This window comes from Mustela erminea, chromosome 3 (genome assembly GCF_009829155.1).
Source record: "Mustela erminea isolate mMusErm1 chromosome 3, mMusErm1.Pri, whole genome shotgun sequence".
Classification (NCBI taxonomy): domain Eukaryota; kingdom Metazoa; phylum Chordata; class Mammalia; order Carnivora; family Mustelidae; genus Mustela; species Mustela erminea.
Genome location: NC_045616.1, coordinates 87,806,746 through 87,826,960, shown reverse-complemented (window position 1 = coordinate 87,826,960; position 20,215 = coordinate 87,806,746). Strand labels below are relative to the sequence as shown.

Genomic DNA, 20,215 nt, shown 5'->3' with positions numbered 1-20,215 from the left:
ATGCGGACTGATGGTAATTAAGTTACAATGTGAAGTGCAGCTTTTAAACTATTTTAATGATGATCAAAATCAAAGAATGGGGTAATGGCTTATTAAAGTGTTATTCGTAGCTCATCTTTTAGTTAAAGGTACTTTTATAAAAATACATACTTTTTTAAAAAATACACTTTTTAACTTAGAGTTGCATTAAAACTGCCCCACACTTGGTGGCAACAGGTTCTGAGTGGACTTGACTTTGGGTTGGACAATACTGAGTTCTTTGAGGGTGGGGTGGAAGGGTCATAGACATTGTAGTTTCACAATTATGTGTGTTTATTCCGAGGATAACAGTGTCCAAGGAAATGAAGCTCTGTAATTCATAATTCTTAGCTCTGTATTGGGCCTTCTCATTGGATCATTGAGAGCTCTGAAATTATTGATTTTAAAAAAAGTTTACATAAACAAAATTTTACTGGATAGTTAAAAACTGGAGCAGAGAGGAAAGGGAATGGTTTGAGAGAATTGTATATGTGTAGCGGTTAAAAGATGTTCGTAAGTGGGTTGTTTTTTCTTTTTGTTTTTTAAGATTTTATTTATTTATTTGACAGAGATCACAAGTAGGCTGTGGGGGGGGGGGGGCGGAAGCAGGCTCACTGCTGAGCAGGGAGCCTGATGGGGAACTCTATCCCAGGACCCTGGGATCATGACCTGAGCCGAAGGCAGAGGCTTTAACCCACTGAGCCACCCAGGTGCCCCTGTAAGTGGTTTTTAAAGTTTGCTAGTTTAGTTTTTGCGTTATTGCAGCCTGTGTCTATCATAAGGTTAAGTACAAACTTGTAATACAATAGGAGATACATGATAAAGTGCTATGTTATCTTGCCTGACAAATATAATTAATGTGACAGGTATGAGTAGATGGAGTTCCTTTGATATGATGCACTTCCATATAATTTCCAGCTGTGTATCAAACTTTAATGTTCTCTTCATTTATAAGGCTCAAGACTTTGCAATTAAACATGATTTGCATGAAGTAGCAATGAAATTTGAAGGTTAAATTTTTTTAAATTTTTTGGTTTGGTTTAAAAAGCTTTTCCAAAGTTAAAGGTTAGTTGATAAAAAGAGTTTGCTTTTTTCTGGGAAGTTTTTAAAATGGCAGATCTGACATTTCTCTTTGATTGGCAGTCCCAGTAGCTTGTGGATGTTGGTGCCTATCTTAAAATACAAACAAGTTCGTAGGAAAATAAAAAAGGTGAATGAAGGGAGGGTGAGGTAACTCATCTCAGCTACTGCTGCTGAATAAGAGCAAAGCGTGATACCTATGGTAGATTTCTTTCTGGGCAGCAGTAAATGCAGCTAATATGGAAAGTACTCAGTTGATACTAGAGTTTAAATAGGATCTTTGATTTGCAGTATCATTGGTTGCTAATGAAGATAACTTTCTGATCTTTCAAGATGATTTGTGTGGTTTTTTTCCCCTTTGTAGAAATTACTAGGATATTAAATATCTACCTTTGGTATGGTAACTTTTATAAGAACCTATTCCATATGTGACTATTTAAAATTGTTTGAGAAAGGAAAAGTAGTATCAAGGAATTAAAGCATTTGTACTTTAAAATTCTTGATGTAAGAAAATGTGGAACAGCAGGATACAGTGCTTAACTGAGTATCCTTGTATGGGCTCTGTAGTTCTGGAAAAGCACCACAGAGGAGGGAGGTTAAAGCTGAAGCTTCAGGAGACACCAAGAAATATTCATACCAACATTTTTGGTAATGGCCGGAAACTGGAAACAGCCTGAATGTTCATCATCTGCAGAATAAATAGTGTATGTGCCATGTGGTTGTGTGTATTGCAGTGACATAGAGGTTTAATTCATGTATGTCAGTTTTTTACAAGTAGATAAAAACAGTCTGTACATATTAGAAGTTATTTTGTGCATAACAGTCATAAATGCAAAATACATTTTTTTAGGATGTATCTATTAAGTGATAAAACTTAAAAATACAGGACTGCAGAAAGGGAAGATGATGGCATTGGAAATTGGTAGGTAGAAGGTATCTAAGATGTTAACATTCCCTTTCTAAACTTGTGTGTTTGTATACACTGTGGTTTGTATATAAAGTGGGGTGCAGTGCTGGGCCTTAAGAGAATTACTAGTACAAAATGAAGAAGGGGAGATAGTTCAGCAAATATATTTATGTAAGTACTGAGCAGACCTATAACTGCTTCTAAAATCTTTTGCATAAGTTGTTGGCTTATGGTGGAAAATGTGTTTCGAGACGTAAGATGCAACTAGAACGTGAAAGGCAATAGAACAATGATGTGCTTTTCATGTGGTAAGTAGTTAGGGAATAATGTGTTTTTTAGCAGGGGTGTATATAAAATAGTGATGTTTTAGGAGGTTTGTATTGGAAACTGTAAACAAAGATGCAAAGAGGCCAGCAGAAAGGCAGTAAGATTATGGCAGGGAGGTAAGGACTTCCTTTGAAGGATGAGAAGATAATTTTAAGGTAGATTAGTAATGGAGAACAAAGGAAGAGTTTTAATTTGTTCAGATCCCTTCACCTCTGCTTCTTTTCCTCAGTGTTATCTAAGTTACTGCCAGCCTTTAAATCTGGTATCTTAAAGCTTACTTGTGGTTCAGTAGCAAAATTCAAATATGAATTCCAGCCTTGAATAGAAATGAATGAGACACTAAAGTTGACATATGAAATGGGGAGTACAGTGCAAGTGAAGTGTATGTTTCTCGTTTTGCATCTAAGGTTTTTCTCATTGGTTGTTACGGTCATCTGTGTAAAAGTAGATGATTACTACAGTCCTGACCATGTGTCAGTAACCATTCTAAGTGTTCTATGTGAACTGATTTATTAAATGTTTACAGCCTTATGGAATGGATATTTTCTTTCCCATTTTGCAAATGAAAAAACAAATGTTAAGTGATTTTCTCAGTCAGTTATTTTGTAGTAGAACTAGCATTCACATCAAGGTATTTGGTAAAAAATCTCCATATATACCGAATGAAATAGCTGTACAAATGTTTGTGGAAACTGAGAGTTGAAAGGGAAGTGGAAATGTCTTAATGATGCAAAATAGCACCTTGAGGAAAGCTCACTAAATCTAAGTAGAGAGGAAAGTAAGACAAGCTAGTATCAAAATCAGATGGAGTCACAAATGTCTGGTAAATGGATTAACTTTCTATCCTGTATTGCTTTAATCCAAAAATTTTTAATGTCTAATTGAAAGTTGCTGTAAGTGTAGGAAGAAGAAAAATATTCCGAGCCTGAATAGGAATCCCTTCTGATAAACATGTTTTCTGTTTTAGCAGCTGAAGGCACTTTTCAACACACACTCTAATATCATTAGCCTAAGGATCAAGAAGTGGGCTAGAAGTTGAATCCAGGTCTGTAAAATGGATTAAGAATGATAATCGTAAAGGACTTTATAAAAACGTACACTGGTTTTTTCAGCTTTCTCAGCACTACATTTTAGTGTTTTGTTTCTCCTGTTGCTTGATGGAGTGCATATTGCTTTAAACAAAACTGAAATGAATAGAGCTGGGACTTTATTTCCTAAGAGGTTTATGAACTATTAGTAGTTCATTTTATCGTGAAAAAACCTTTTCTGTCACTCAAAGGTATGCCATACTAAAATTAGATCATGGCACTGAAGAACCACAGATTAAAGTACAAGGTTTAAGCTCTCCAAAAAAAAAAAAAAAGCACCCAAAAAACCCAGTTTAAGCTCGCTATATAAAAGATAGATTAAAAAAAGATAGATTGCTCAGATAGGAAATCCATTTTTAAAAATGAAACCCTTAAGATGAGATACAAGTTGGAAAATCTGTTAAGAAGAGATAGTGATGTAAACTAACATTAAAATAAAAATTTACTAACTTTAAGCTGGAAACTATGTTGGTGAATTGTGAGACCATTATAAAATTAATTAAAAGTGTGAAACTTTAAGGAATAATTAAACTACCCTTTACTATAGTTGGAAATGAATCAGGTACTTCTGACTATAGGAATCTTTGCTTTTGTGTGATTGATGACAAAAATTAAGCATCTACCTTCCGAAATGATGCTTCTTTGAAATTACTAATAGTGAACTTTCCGTGCTATTGTTGACATGATTGGATTTTTTTTTTTTTTTTTTTTTTTTTTTTTTTTTTTTTGCTGTATTGGTATGTTGATTCCTACCTTAAACATATTTGGCATATTTTCACACGAATAATTTAATACATCACAAGGGTATTTGGCTTAATAGAACATTCGGGAAATCTGAAAATTCTTTTTTCTTTTTTTTTTTTTTTTTAAAGATTTTATTTATTTATTTGACAGACAGAGATCACAAGTAGGCAGAGAGGCAGGCAGAGAGGAGGAAGCAGGCTCCCCACAGAGCAGAGAGCCCAACGTGGGGCTCGATCCCAGGACTCTGGGATCATGACCTGAGCCGAAGGCAGCGGCTTAACCCACTGAGCCACCCAGGCGCCCCGAAATCTGAAAATTCTTAACACCTTCCTGGGTTTTTATTTCAGAAAGAGAAAAATAGTATAAGAAGCTACAGTTTTCTAGCTCTTGCTTTTAAGTTTTTGTAAGATTAAAGGTTTAAAATTATGTCAACATAGATACTTTTCCTAAGCATCTCTACAAACTTTTATGATTATACATGTATTAAAAATAGTTGTTTCTACGATGCAGTTATTTCACATAATTGAGAACATAACTAAAGTTCAGTGTAGTAGTTGATAACTTTAAGATGTAGCATTTAAAATTCTGAATTTAAAAGGTGAATTTTTGGGGCGCCTGTGTGGCTCAGTGGGTTAAAGCTTCTGCCTTCTGCTCAGGTTATGATCCCGGGGTCCTGGGATAGAGCCCCGCATCGGGCTCTCTGCTGAGCAGGGAGCCTGCTTCCTCTTCTCTCTCTGCCTGCCTCTCTGCCTACTTGTGATCTCTGTCTGTCAAATAAATAAATAAATAAATAAAATCTTTTTTTTTTTTTTAATGAATTTTTTTCTATAATGTTTTAGAGATTAAAGCCCTCTTAACGCTCATTTTAATAATCCTGCTAAATAATCCGCTGGAAGAATGAATAATGGGACAAATAAAGTGTTATTTTATATAGGAAGTCTAGATGTGGAATGACCATTTATTTCTCTTTACCATGAACTTTATGGATATGTTAACCTGTAATTGTGTTCTGTAATATTTTAGTATTCCACTTCTTTGAAGAAAGTAAATCCAATAAAGCTATTGATGGAATGGGAAGAATTGAATGTTACTAAAAGAAACTTAATTCTTAACCATATATACAATTATTCAGATGTTGACAATGAAGTTAACATTTTTAGTGTCATTTGCACTTATGTCATGAACTAGGTTTAAGCTCCGGGTTAGTTATTTAGAGTTGTCTTGGGTTAGTTATTTAGAATTGTCTCGTGTTTTTAGGGTGAAGGTACTGCTTTTTTTTTTTTTTTTTTAAGTGAAACGGGTTTGTTTTTGCTTTGATGGGCATTAAGATTTTAATGGGTAAATTGAATTTTTAATTACATTCTAGATTAGTTATTTCAGAGGAACTACTTTTGAACTTTCTTAACCTGTAGTATAGGGTAACTGTGGGAAGGCAATTTTATAATACGGGGGAAAACAGTACAATAAGCCATTCTCTTTTAAATAGTAATTTAATAAACACCTCAGTGTTGTGCTAGCCTTAATATAGGCAGTAGGTCTCGCTTAAATGAGCCTTTTAAAATGGCTTGTCTTTTTTTTTAATCACTGACCCAAGATACTAAAGGAACTATTTTCGTAAGTGCTCTTTGAACAATGCTGGCATGTCTGATTTCTCTCTGTTTCCTTTTTTTAATTATTATTATTTAAGATTTTATTTGAGAGAGGGAAAGAGAGAGAATGAGCAGGGGGAGGGGCAGAGGGAGAGGGAGAAGCAGACTCCTGTCGATGAGCAAGGAGCCGGAGCAAGGAGCCGGACGTGGACTCAATCCCAGGACCCTGTGATCATGAGCTGAGCTCAGGGCAGTCACTTAACCTTCACTGAGCCACCCAGGCCCCTGATTTCTCTCAATTTCTTTGTTTTAATGAAAAAATTAAGACTTTGATTATTTGTGCTCCGGTCAAAAGTCTGACTACGTCATTTTCAGTAATAATGTTCTCGTGTCCTTGTGTGGGGCTGCATTTAAATTGAAACTGTGAGTCTTAAAAACATTATGGTTAGTCTTACGAGATTACAAGTTGTCATGGGATTTACATTGTCGTTTGTCTTGCTCTTTTTCTGAGTTTTTCTGACATCCATTTTCTGTTTTGTCTTAAGGTTATCTTTTCTCTTAACCTTTCCTTTTACAGATCCACCCTTTTCATATGTGCTACAAAGAAAAGTAATTAAGATCTCTAATCCAACAGTCACTGCCTTAAAGTATGATCAATTAAAATTTTTTACATGGTCATAATACTGTTATATAATTTCCCTAAGGCAAAGGAATAATCCTTAAAAGAAGAAAAACAACTGGCTTTTCTGTATTACACAGCTTTGTCGGTACCATGAAGGGCAAAACTGCCATTAACAGTAATATGGTTACTTTGACATGCTGGTTTTAGAACCCTCTAAAACGTTTTGATCTTTTAAAATAAAGTATACCTGGAAATTTAGAGGGTCCTCATAATGTTTGCACAGTATTTCAGCTGCCATTCTGTATGGCATTTTCTGTGAGACATACCAAGGAAACTCATCCAGAAAAGTCCACTTACTCTTGTCTTTATTATTCTTAAAGCGTAAGTAGTTTATATATAGTATATCTCATCTAAAACTAGTTTCTTTAGTATCTTTTCTCAGTTTCATCTCTCTTGGTGTGCAAAAACATCTTCTGTAATTCCAGTCACCTCTGATAGCATTTCTGTGTCTTTTTAACTTTGTTACATCTTTTTGTAAAATCTAACTAAGTCTTGCCTGCGACTTTTTTTTATACTTCTCTACCACTGTATGTCCAGTGTTTCCTTGCTTTATTCGATCATTGGTGGAATTGGTCCCATAATAGACTTGTAACTTGAATATTTCCCAGTTTGTAATGTAATAAAATTTAATAATATTAAACCACCAGTGCATAGGTGAATGGGTGATCAAATGTATGAAACTTAACCGAGCAATGCTTCTTAATTGAATTATATAGCAAACAACTTTAGACTTAACCTTGGTATATAGTTGTGATTATAAAAAATTATTTCATCAAGAACATTTGTTATGTATGTCATTTGATATTTCATGAGAATCGTATGTAAATGCTTTGCAAATTCCTCTGTAACAATTTGAGATGAAATAATAAGGAAGATAATGAAAGTAATTTCATCCAGAAACATATCTTGGGGGATTGTGTTCAGAATTTAAAATTTCCAAGTGAATGGGCTAATCTTGTGAAAAGTTTACAGAAATCTGTATAAGCACAATATCATTTTCATTTTTACCGGTTTTGAGTTCTAGAGGTTCTGTAGCCCAGAGTATTAACTGAGCTTTGATGGATGCTAACTTAGAGGGGAGTTTCACTTCTTTAAATCACCTATACTTCCTGTACCTGGGTTTTTTCTTGGGAGTTCTCCTATTTCTATATTGACCATATTTAGTTCTCCTTACTTTTTAAAATTAGAAATGAAATAAGCACTGCCTGATACAGGATAGACAGTAAGAAGGCAGTTAGTCATATGGCTTAAATTTGTGCAGAAATCCTTAAACTAGGAAGTCACTTGTTTTTCTTCACATCTGTCTTTACCTCAAATTGATTTTGCTGCATAAAGGTCTCAACTATTGTGTTTGGTCTTAGATCTTATACTAGGTACTTGACTCCTAAGCTTCATTTACTTGTGATTTTACTTGGTTCTTTCTGATAGTAATAATAGGTCTCATTTTCTAAAGCAGAGTACAACTGATTCATCTTTGACTTGCTGACCTTGATTTTTTGTTTGTTTTTAGTCTTCTCCTGGAACTTAAACATCATACTATAGGGTGTATTTTTATTCTTCCAAAAGAAGAGACCCATCTATATTTTTATTGAAATTTTGATGTACTCAAGACATCTAATCCTTCAATTGAAATGTTTTTAAATTCAGTATGAAATTCCCTTTAATAAACTTTGGCATGAAAGACTACTTTTTAAATATCTATATGCAGGCTCTGCATACATCTGGAATCTGTTTAAGATATGTAATAAATTCCTTGTAAGTTTGAGATCTTATATGTTTTTTTTTTAATCAACATGATGCATAAGTTTTTTTTTTCTAAAAAAAAAACAGCATCTACTTAAAGGGATTTATGACTAAAATTGCTTATTTTTCTACAGAGTTGTCTGCTGGTTCTCAGCTTGAAGAAGATTCTACAGTCCTTATTGATCCTTTTTCTTGGCGTTACCATTTTTTGAAGCAAAGTTAACCTAGTTTGCTAGCTTGAGCTTTCTTTTTGGCCTTCTTTTAAAAAAATTTTTTTAAGTCTATAAACTAGACAAGAGATAGTTCTACAATGTCCAAGTCATTCCAGCAGTCATCTCTCGGTAGGGACTCGCAGGGTCATGGGCGTGACCTGTCTGCAGCAGGAATAGGCCTTCTTGCTGCTGCTACCCAGTCTTTAAGTATGCCAGCATCTCTTGGAAGGATGAACCAGGGTACTGCACGCCTTGCTAGTTTAATGAATCTTGGAATGAGTTCTTCATTGAATCAACAAGGAGCTCATAGTGCACTGTCTTCTGCTAGTACTTCTTCCCATAATTTGCAGTCTATATTTAACATTGGAAGTAGAGGTCCACTCCCTTTGTCTTCTCAACACCGTGGAGATGCAGACCAGGCCAGTAACATTTTGGCCAGCTTTGGTCTGTCTGCTAGAGACTTAGATGAACTGAGTCGTTATCCAGAGGACAAGATTACTCCTGAGAATTTGCCCCAAATCCTTCTACAGCTTAAAAGGAGGAGAACTGAAGAAGGCCCTACATTGAGTTATGGTAGAGATGGCAGATCTGCTACACGGGAACCACCATACAGAGTACCTAGGGATGATTGGGAAGAAAAAAGGCACTTTAGAAGAGATAGTTTTGATGATCGTGGTCCTAGTCTCAACCCAGTGCTTGATTATGACCATGGAAGTCGTTCTCAAGAATCTGGTTATTATGACAGAATGGATTATGAAGATGACAGATTAAGAGATGGAGAAAGGTGTAGGGATGATTCTTTTTTTGGTGAGACCTCGCATAACTATCATAAATTTGACAGTGAGTATGAGAGAATGGGACGTGGTCCTGGCCCCTTACAAGAGAGATCTCTCTTTGAGAAAAAGAGGGGCGCTCCTCCAAGTAGCAATATTGAAGACTTCCATGGACTCTTACCGAAGGGTTATCCCCATCTGTGCTCTATATGTGATTTGCCAGTTCATTCTAATAAGGTGAGTTAATGCAACAGATACTTCTAATTTCTTTTACATTGTAGTGCCTATTCTGTATTTACCTATATCTTTTACTCTAATTCTGTAGTCTGGTGACACTGAGTTGATCGAGAATTTTTATGCTTTTGAGAACACTTTATTTGGAAGGTAATTGTTTTTGAGCATTAAACCAGGGCTTTACATTAATACAATCTGCCTAGATTACTTCTGGCCACAAAGCTGTCATCCACTGGGATTATCTTGTTGGTTTTTGGCATCAATATGTTCTTCTTAATCATATATTTAAGCAGGTTTTTTTGTCTGCTTTGTTGAATTGTTTTAAGTATTTTTTTTTTTTTGCAGTCAATGTGCTCTGCCATTCAGGATGCTAGATTTCAGCTCTCCATCTGTCTTGATTGCTGATTTGTATGTAGTAAAGATGTATTCTTGAACAATTCTCTTTTTTTCCTTATCTGTGGCTACAGGGAAAGAGTTAATGTAGAGCCCTGGTGTTTGTTTCAGTATGTTTCATATTTTAGATTAGTTCATTCTTCTTTTTTAATTTCCCTTTGACACAAACTCTCATACTATGACTGAAATTTTTCATCATTTTTTTTCTCCTTTTCCACAACTTTCTTAAACATACTTCAAAACTCACTTTTTATTATCCCATATTGCATCTGTCCCTTTAGAGACTTGGAAAAATCAACTACTGCAGTATCCCGCTCTATGTTCCTCATAAGCCATGTTCTTTTTCTGACTAGGTTTAGACTTCTGCTATAGTCATTTGAGCAAAAGGAAAAAGAAAAAAATATATATCTAATTCTCCTTTGCTTTAATTATCACATCTAGTAAAATGGGAGCTTTTTCAAAATGCCCTTATAAATACGTTGTCCTTTCTCTTCCAACATTTTCAATGTTACTTATTCTCACTGAATTTTTTTTTATATACAGTGCAGTTGACTTAAAAGTCAACATAAATAGCACTCTAATAGCTTAAATTATGATCTCTGACCGTCCATATTTCCTGATGTGCTGTACAGTTATTCTACTTAACATGTTGCTGCCATGAAATTGGATTTGATGATTACTATTCAGGATTTTTTCTTTACAGTAACAGCTGGAAGGATCATTTCTTTTTCATATCTTTCCCTTTAAAATGCGATTTTTAGTGACTTGATTTTTTTGAGTAAATCATAGATCATGAGTGATTTTGTTTTTAATATTCTATTTAAAAGTATTACCAGCCACTCCCTTTTCTGTGTTTGGCTCTCAGTATTTTTGCCTCAGGTAATTAAGAGAATAGACTTCTTTCATTTGAATTTACAGAATACTTTGAAAAATGTCTTTAAGAAGTTAATTCTTAGCTAAATTTATTTCTGTAGCACAAAAATCTTTTGAATTATTGTATAATAGATTAAGTACAGCACAAAGAATATTTTAATCTTTAATCCAAATAAACTAAACTAACATCAAATGCTAAATTTAAATTCCTAAATTAATTTTTATTGAAGATGTGACCCCAAACTCCTAAAAGTTAGGGGATTTTATTTGCTAGGTGTCTTTAGTGTTGTCTTTTTCCAAATATGTTGGATAAAGTTTTAGCTCTGGTGGGAGTTGATTTAATGAAAAGGTCCACAAAACTTTGGTGACTCAGTTTTTTCTGTTACTTCTTGCCTTTTGCAGAATGGGCAATATTATCAGTGTTCTCAGATAGGGTCTCTAAATTCCAAGGAAAATAGCTAGTTACAGTGTCTCAAATGAAGGTGATTCTAAGGGACTTAAAATCTTTGCTAATGGAGTCCTCATACATCAAGAGCTATTGCTGGAAATCTTATTATTCTGACTTTGAGCAGTATTTACCCTTGTTGCTTGCACATAGAAAAACACTAAAGGACCATAAAAGGAAACCCCAAGAGGGCTTTAATCAGAGAAAAGTTTCGGTTATTATATGTGATTAATCTTTTCTCTCCAAATTTTGCTATTAGTTCCTGAACAATAATATTAATAAAACACTATAGTTAAATGGATCTAAATTAATGAAAAAAACGTTTTTAAATATCTGATGAAACTTTGGATTCAAGAGTAAGATACCTTGCCCTAGTGCAAGAGGTATTTTATACTTTCAAAATGCTTAGGCCCTAGCTGGTTTTGGTACTGTGCCACAGTATTGTGAACATTTAAGAAATACTTGAGGTCCATTGATTGATTGATTGATTTGCAAAATTTATATTTGTAAATTGGGCCAATTTTAAGAATTTTAAGCACTCTGGTTGTCTTAATGTATTCCAGTTTCCTTAACATAGCTCATGTTTTCTGAGTATCTGCATTATTGAAAAAAATAACTATTTACCTTTAGTTGTGGTCCTTTCTCATTTAATAGCTGATACAGAAACAATGACTTGAGAGAAAATTCCTGTGGTGAAAGTAGATAATGAAAATTTTTAAACATTTAATCCTGCTCTCTGGTATTGCTGCATAACTTGGAAAATCTGTTCTTTTCACTTAGTGGTAGTGTTAAATAATTTACATGATCAAAACTTCATCTTACCATGAAATAAAGAACTTTTAGGTGAAAAACATGATCTAATTTATCATCATTATTTGATATTTTAAGTGACTTTGAGTGATGGTGTTGCTTTTATTTCTTCCTAGGTCATTTTAGAATGTCAAATTACTTTTCTCCACAACCTCAGACTTCCCTCAAATTCTTTTCACTTAGAGTGCCCACTACAGCCTTTTCACCGTCTTGTCACTTGAGCTCATAGTTTTCCTTTTAGTATTATTCTAAAAGCCCTTAAAGTCTTTATTCTGCCATTCCAGAAGTGCTTCTCCCAAATTATCCTTTCTTTATATAATTTAGGTATCTCAAAGACTGTTAAGGTGAATACAGTTTTCCTACAGAACTTCTACATTCAAAATGTGAATCCTTTTACCTTATTAATCTGATGTGAAAGCTACCTCAATTTAGAATCAAGAATATAGGTTTTTTAAAAACCCTTTTGACTCTTAATCCTCGCCTTAAACCAAAGATGCCAATGGGGTAGTGCAGATTAGGAATGTGGGTGGGTTTGGGAGATACATAATAATTCTTTGATCTTGGCCTTCCTTCTAGTACTTTGAAACTCCAGCTACATTTTTACCTTAAGTTTGAACCTTTAAAGAGCAAAGAGGATTGGATATAAATAGTTTTCTGTTCAACTAGATACCTTTCCATCTCCTGTGCATAATAGGGTAACTTTTACTCCTCTCCCAACACACTGCTTCTCAAGGACGTTTTAAATAAAATCTGAATATTTTTATTTCAGAAAATTCTAAGTTAAGGTATTTGTTTAGTCCCTCTTAGGAATTTTGTGAACTTGACCTATGGGACCTCTTCTTATAGCCATTTTAAAAGTGTCCTCCAATAAGTCAGTGGTCTGTTGCTTTGCAAGTACAATTTTTATATCCCAGATAAACTGGTTGTGGAGCCAGCTGAAGAGATTTCTTTAGGTTCCTTAGCTATTAGCCATTATTTTTAAAAAGATAATCTAGCTTTGAGGTACAGCTTCCATAGTTCTTTCACAGGATGTTAATTAATTCTTTTAGGGGAGAGGAAGTATGTAAGCTTTTGTAATATAAATCCATTTTTTAAAATTGGGTTTATAAAACACCATTCTGAAGCTTTTCAAGAAGGTAGCTCTTGCAATTTGGTTTCTTATTTTAATTTAGCTCTAAGTGAGTCTCCATTTTAAAAACATTGCCTGACCGTGTTTTATATTCCAAATATAATGTATTAGGTAGTGTGGATGTGACGGAAGTTGCCTCATTTTGTGGGAATTTGTGAAACCGTACTTGTAAAGCAGGAATTGTAAAACGAGATAGCTTTATAAGCAATGTAATGACAGTTAATTTTTTTTCTTTTTTGGGCACTTTTGTGCCTGGCAATGTTCTGATAAGCAGTTTACCTTTAGTCATTCACTTTACATAAAATCCTAGGAAGGTATTGAATCATAGTAAATTTCAATAATAGGTACTGATAGGTACCAAGGATTCATGTCTATTAAGTGGCACCTTGGGAATGGAACCTAGTCAGTCTGACAGCAAAGCCTGCTTTTCCTAACTCCTCTTTCTTCAGTTGTCTAAAACATTGATCATTTATATGTGGATTTTTTTTTTTTAACTAAAGAAAGGAAAGCTTATTTGCATAAAATAGGAAAGAAGTTAATCCCTTAAATTAATTTAAAAAAATAACCACAGAGGAGCACAAATACTGATGAATGTTTCCCTTCCTAAAATTTGGAAACAGGCATTTCTGAAATTTGCTTCTTTACTTATGGGAAGTAGAATGGGAGCTTAGTTTTTTGATAAATGGGGACCATTTTCTAGAAAAACCATTCCTGTTGAATCTTAGCTTTTCATGGCTGTAGTACACTTGGAACACACATTAAAGCTGGATATAATTAACTAGTCACATAACATTTCTAGAAAAGTAGATAGACGCATGGATATTTTATCATAGAGTTTTATAAAGGCAGTTCTAATGATACAATATATATAATCCAGTTTGGTCCACAGTAGAGATTAGTATGTCTAGGTGATCTCAAGGTCAGTTGTTATTCTTGATCTTTATTAACTCTCTTTTCCCTGTCAGGTCTATTAGTATGTTAACCAAGTTAATCCAGTTTTTCCAAGAATGTGCATGGCGTATTTGAGGGCAGGATCATGCTACAAGGATTCAGAGAAATGGTTTTAAATTAATTTGTTGTGACTATTGAATGGTCAGGTGTTTTCTACAGTCTGTCATGCTTGAAAGCATATGTTATACTGCATACAAATTAACTTGCTAGAGTTTGAATGGTTCAGATGAAAAATATTTTAGCTTTTTTTTTTGTTAATTCTACTAATTTACTTTGCTGCAGGAGTGGAGTCAACATATCAATGGAGCAAGTCACAGTCGTCGATGCCAGCTTCTTCTTGAAATGTAGGAGTTTGAAATACCTTTAAAGCATCCGTACCGTGAATCAGAAACAGCCATTGATTGGTTTTGGGGGATTCATCACTTGCTTGTAATACCCACATTGTTCAACACTGCGTAGTTGATACTGACCAGGCCTTATCAATTACAAACAAAATGTTTAGATCTGGAATCTCATTTCAGAATATTAGGTTCAGTGTTAGTGGTGTTTTTTATTTAATATTATTTGTAGGGCAAATAAATGGGCTGTCTTTCTGCAAATTGCAATAATTTTTAAGACACTTAAAGATGGCCTTTGATACATAGAATAAACTCAGGCATTTTCAGTAACAATTAATACATGCTCTAAAAATATAGCAGATAGAAAAGTCTTTAGGAATTAGAAGTTGTTGAGCAAAATCCATCAAGATACACTTTTTGTTTTTGAGTGACCTTTGGTTCTGATTTTAAGCTGCTGATTCATAAAGAATCTCCCTGCTGAAACACACAAACCCGTTGTTCACTAGATTGCCAGTTTTCATATATGTCTAGCTCCGTTGGGGCTTTCTTTACTTTCTAGTGTCACAACTCTGTTTTTGCTATTGGAATTTAATACTGGAGAAGGAAAACCTGCGGTTGGTCCTTATTTCTGTATATATCCACATTTCCAGTTCCCCATGCAGCACTTTTTCCTCCTTATGACTTACCAAATAAATATAAAATTAAACTTAAATGTATATTATCTAAATTTTCATTATAGAACACGTTTGTTCTTGTTCATTTGGATTATTTTGAAGTTCTCGAGGTTTTTTTTTTTTAAATATCCATATGTTATGTTTTAAATTATAGTATTTCTAACACTTAGACTCTCCTGTAACTTCACTAATAAATAAACTCTGTTTTAAAGGCCAAACAAGGCTATTTTATGAAAAGGACAGTTTTATTTTAAAGTTAATTTTCTGGTCTCTTTAAAGCTACCCAGAATGGAATCCTGACAATGATACAGGACACACAATGTAAGTTAAAATTTTTAAGCTCTTGTTAATAAAGGAGATCATTGTAAGGAATTCAGGTTAAACTTTCAAAATTTATAAGCACATATTTTCTGAGTATCTTCATTAAATATGAGAGTTTGGTATAAGTCACTGTGGGTAAAAGAATCTTTAGAATTCTAATTTTTATGTTAGTGATTATTATGTTACTGTTATTACAGCTTTTCCCCTAGTTACTTCACACATAAATGCCTGCAAAGATTGGAATTATAATCATTAAAGGGGTATTTTAACAATATATCTTAAATTATTTTTGATGAAACATTTTGTATTCATTACATTTTATGTCTCTCCTTACTAGGGGTGATCCATTCATGCTGCAGCAGTCTACAAACCCAGCACCAGGAATTCTGGGACCTCCACCTCCCTCATTTCATCTTGGGGGACCAGCGGTTGGACCAAGAGGAAATCTGGGTGATTATAAAATTTGTCACCTTTCTCTGAGAGCTTTTACTAAAAATGAAATGCAGTGATTAGAGGTAAAAGAAGGCTTGTTGAAAAATTAATCAAAATAACATCATATCTCATGAGAAGACATGGTTCTTATTATACTTGTAGTAACCTCTGATTTGTGTTTGAAAGATGTCCTGTTTTCGTGAGGCGCCTGGGTGGCTCAGTCGGTTAAGCATCCGACTCTTGATCTCAGCTCAGGTTTTGATCTCAGGGTTGTGAGTTCTGGCCCTGCATTGGGCTCCTAGCTGGATATAGAGCCTGCTTTAAAAAGTGGGGTGGTGGTGCATGTGTGGTTAAGTTGGTTAAGTGTCCCTGCTCCTGGTTTCTGCTCAGTTCCTGATCTCAGGGTCCTGAGATGGAAGCCCTTGTAAGACTCTAGGCTCGGCAGAGAGTCTGCTTCTCTTTTTCCTCTGTCCCCCCCCCACCCCGCGCCCTTCTCTGCTCTTTCTCGCTCTCTCAGATTTTTTTTTTTTAATGATGTCCCATTATGTTATAACCAGTATATTTATTACAAGATTTTTTAAAAATCACTTTTTGTCCATAAAGGTGCTGGAAATGGGAACCTGCAAGGACCAAGACACATGCAGAAAGGCAGAGTGGTCAGTAATACAACTCTTACTTTATTTTGGGGGGAACTGTAATTTAACTTTGAGATCCTGTAAATTGAGTTTGTATTGTAGTCCTTTATTATAGAAAGGCTGCTATATTGTTTGAAAACTATCAGGCTTCTATATGACTTAGAGTTAAAAGTTTAATTTTCATATACCCATAGTATAGAGAACTCATCTTGAGTGTAAGAAGTTTTACTGCAGGGGCGTCTGGGTGGCTCAGTGGGTTAAGTCTCTGCCTTTGGCTCAGGTCATAATCTCAGGGTCCTGGGATCCTTGCATCGGGCTCGAAGCCTGCTTGCCCCTCTGCCTACTTGTGGTCTTTGTCTGTCAAAAAAAAAAAAAAATTGAGATACTTTATTTTAAAAAAGGGAAAGAAATTTTGCTGTCCATTTATGTCTACAGTATCCTATTTAAAAATAACTGTAACTGCATAGGGTGCCTGGGTGGCTCACTTGGTTAAGTGACTGCCTTCGGCTCAGGTCATGGCCCCGGAGTCCTGGGATCGAGTCTCACATCGGGCTCCCAGCTCCATGGGGACTCTGCTTCTCCTGCTGACCTCCCCTCTCATGCTCTTTCTCTCACACACTCAAATGAATAAATGAAATCTTAAAAACAAAAAAAAAACCTGCAGAGGCTTTCTGAAACTTTGAGATCTACCCCAGTGAATCTGATTTCCTAGTTTTAAAATTCTCTAGAATGTTGTGAGTTGTTTTAAATACTTAATCTGTTCTGGTTAACTTTAGACTGTGAAACTTGTAATATGTAACACGTTTTCATCTTGATTCTAAAGAGACTTCTTGACTTGATTTTTTCCTAATGTATAGGAAACAAGCCGAGTTGTTCACATCATGGATTTTCAACGAGGGAAAAACTTGAGATACCAACTGTTACAGCTGGTGGAACCATTTGGAGTCATTTCAAATCATCTGATTCTAAATAAAATTAATGAGGTATGAGTTGAAATAAGTGTAGTATTTATTCATTACTAATACAGTTCCTAAAGGAATTATATGATTTTATATTAGAAAAAGCCCTCAGTGTGATCTTGAATCATTAATATGGAATGTTAATAGAGAGAGAAGCAAATAGTTGAAGTATGTCAATAACATTAATTTCTAGGCCTAATGGATTATTTATTAATTGTCCTTAAGCAGTAAAATTGTCATTATATTACTGTAAGGGCTATAAGAGGATGATAATTCTTTGAGAAGCCATTCCAAACTTTTATCAAAATGGATGCAAATTATTATTTGAAGTACAGTAGACATAATAAATGAAACTTGAGTAGCATGAAGGTAGTAAATTCTGAGATGACCTTTTACAAAACAGCTATTAACTGTGTTGATTCTGTTTTTAGACTCTTAAAAATGCTTCCTAATGATTTAATATATCTAGAAAGACTTGGGCAATCTTATTTTATTTTGGAAATAATAATTTTGTCCCAATTTTAGGCATTTATTGAAATGGCAACTACAGAGGATGCTCAGGCTGCAGTGGATTATTATACAACCACACCAGCATTAGTATTTGGCAAGCCAGTGAGAGTTCATTTATCACAGAAGTATAAAAGAATAAAGGTAATTACCAATTATTTCCAGATTTGTACCACCAACCATTTAATACATCGTTTTAATATTTATTAACTTTAGCTACTTTAAGTTGTTGCTAGTAACTAGAATTACCTTAACTATTAACAAATAATTATAGGATACCTACCACGTTTGAATTGCCTGTTTGCTTGTTTATTATTTAGAAACCTGAGGGGAAGCCAGACCAGAAGTTTGATCAAAAGCAAGAGCTTGGACGTGTGATACATCTCAGCAATTTACCTCATTCTGGCTATTCTGACAGTGCAGTTCTCAAGCTTGCTGAGCCTTATGGAAAAATTAAAAATTACATACTGATGAGGATGAAAAGTCAGGTAATCCCAAACATAGAAGCTTTTAAGGAGGATCATGGGGAGAGGGAAGGGGAAATAAGACAGTATCAGAGAGGGAGACACACTATAAGGGACTTTTAACTATAGGAAACAAACTGAGGGTTGCTGGTGAGAGGGCAGGGGTAACAGGGTAATGGGCATTAAGGAGGGCACGAGATGTAATGAGCACTAAGTGTTACATGCAACTGAAAAATCACTGAACTTTACCTCTGAACTAATAATAAACTCTATGTTAATTGAATTTAAATAACTTTTTAAAGATTTTTTTATTTTTTTTTTATTTTTTTTTATTTTTTTAAAGATTTTATTTATTTATTTATTTGACAGAGAGAAATCACAGGTAGATGGAGAGGCAGGCAGAGAGAGAGGGAAGCAGGCTCCCTGCTGAGCAGAGAGCCCGATGCGGGACTCGATCCCAGGACCCTGAGATCATGACCTGAGCTGAAGGCAGCGGCTTAACCCACTGAGCCACCCAGGCGCCCCATAAAGATTTTTTTATTTATTTGACAGAGATTACAAGTAGGCAGAGAGGCAGGCAGAAAGAGAGGGGAAGCAGGCTCCCCATTGAGCAGGGAGCACAGTGCAGGGATCCCAGGACCCTGAGATCATGACCTGAGCCAAAGGCAGAGGCTTAACCCACTGAGCCACCCAAGTGGTCCCCTAAATAACTTTTTTAAAAATTTTAAGATAACTAGTACTCTAAGGTTTATTTCTGTATCTTCACTTTTAATAAAGGGAGAATAATTATCTTATAAATTTTAAATTTTCTTTGCTTAATAAATGGTGATTTTTTTTTTTTTTTTTTTTAAGTCACAGTGGATTCTCAGTGTGTAAAACAGTAAATACTGAGAAGCTATAAAGTGGAAAAGTAAATATGGTAACACTTTGCTTCCAAGTGTGCATCTAGAAAAATCTCCCTGTGTGTATATGGGTGTACTGTTTCTTTCTTGCCCCATTGGTATTACATTACAGTGTTGCTTTCCACTTTATATGTGATTCCATTGAGTAAACTGTAAAAAAAAAAAAAATTTAACTTCCTGAGTTGATGGGATATTTGGAGGTTTTGGGACTGTACCATTGATCTCTTATAAGCTGATTGCTTCTTTTTTTTTTTCTTTTTTTTTTCTTTTTTTCCCCTTTTCCTTTTTTTGTTTAAGGCCTTTATTGAGATGGAGACCAGAGAAGATGCAATGGCAATGGTCGACCACTGTTTGAAAAAGGCCCTTTGGTTTCAGGGGAGATGTGTGAAAGTTGACTTGTCTGAAAAATATAAAAAATTGGTACTGAGGGTATGTAGTACTGAATTTGTCATCCTTATAAAGCTTGTTTCACATATTTCAAGCACAGCATGCTTATAAACATTTTTATTTGCTAAGAATACAGGATTTGGTTATTTAAAGATAACATTGTTTTTTCCCTTGGTATTCTTCAGTAGAAGTTTGTTGTTATTTTAATGGTGTTATGGTAAAAATGCCTTCATTGGTTTTATCTATTTAAGATTTATTTGAACTTGAGTTCTACCAAAATATTTATTTTCCACTGCTCTATGCTCTGTCGAAATGTTGATTGTAATGAATTGCTTACTGGAGGCAGCTTACATTCTTAGGTATGGTCACTGGGATTGAATAAGCTTAGTTGATGATATGAAGGATGTTCCTTAACTGTTAGTTAATTGGGTAATTATATAATCTGCAAATGAATGTATTTTAATACATTTATTTAACTGATAAAAAATTTTATCTTTTAGATTCCCAACAGAGGCATTGACTTACTGAAAAAAGATAAATCTCGGTAATTTCATTTTGTGTGTATATACAATGGTATATTAAACTTCTGTTTTCCAAC

The 20,215-nt window shown here is 34.5% G+C and overlaps 1 protein-coding gene across 5 annotated transcripts in view; it reads left to right on the top strand.

Annotated features, from left to right (window-relative positions):
• MATR3 (matrin 3) overlaps positions 1-20,215 on the top strand; it is a 30,183-nt gene that overhangs the window by 2,949 nt on the left and 7,019 nt on the right. For 2 of the 5 annotated variants that reach the window (XM_032336553.1, XM_032336556.1), the window contains 11 exons: positions 3,300-3,377; positions 8,313-9,400; positions 14,281-14,342; positions 15,290-15,331; positions 15,669-15,781; positions 16,367-16,419; positions 17,256-17,381; positions 17,883-18,008; positions 18,185-18,352; positions 19,528-19,659; positions 20,118-20,161. In XM_032336553.1, the coding sequence (XP_032192444.1) occupies positions 8,489-9,400; positions 14,281-14,342; positions 15,290-15,331; positions 15,669-15,781; positions 16,367-16,419; positions 17,256-17,381; positions 17,883-18,008; positions 18,185-18,352; positions 19,528-19,659; positions 20,118-20,161 (1,778 nt within the window). In that variant the 5' untranslated portion in view covers positions 3,300-3,377; positions 8,313-8,488. Of the gene's footprint in view, positions 1-3,299; positions 3,378-8,312; positions 9,401-14,280; positions 14,343-15,289; positions 15,332-15,668; positions 15,782-16,366; positions 16,420-17,255; positions 17,382-17,882; positions 18,009-18,184; positions 18,353-19,527; positions 19,660-20,117; positions 20,162-20,215 lie in introns of those variants that run through there. The other 3 variants (XM_032336552.1, XM_032336555.1, XM_032336554.1) reach the window with 2 other exon arrangements.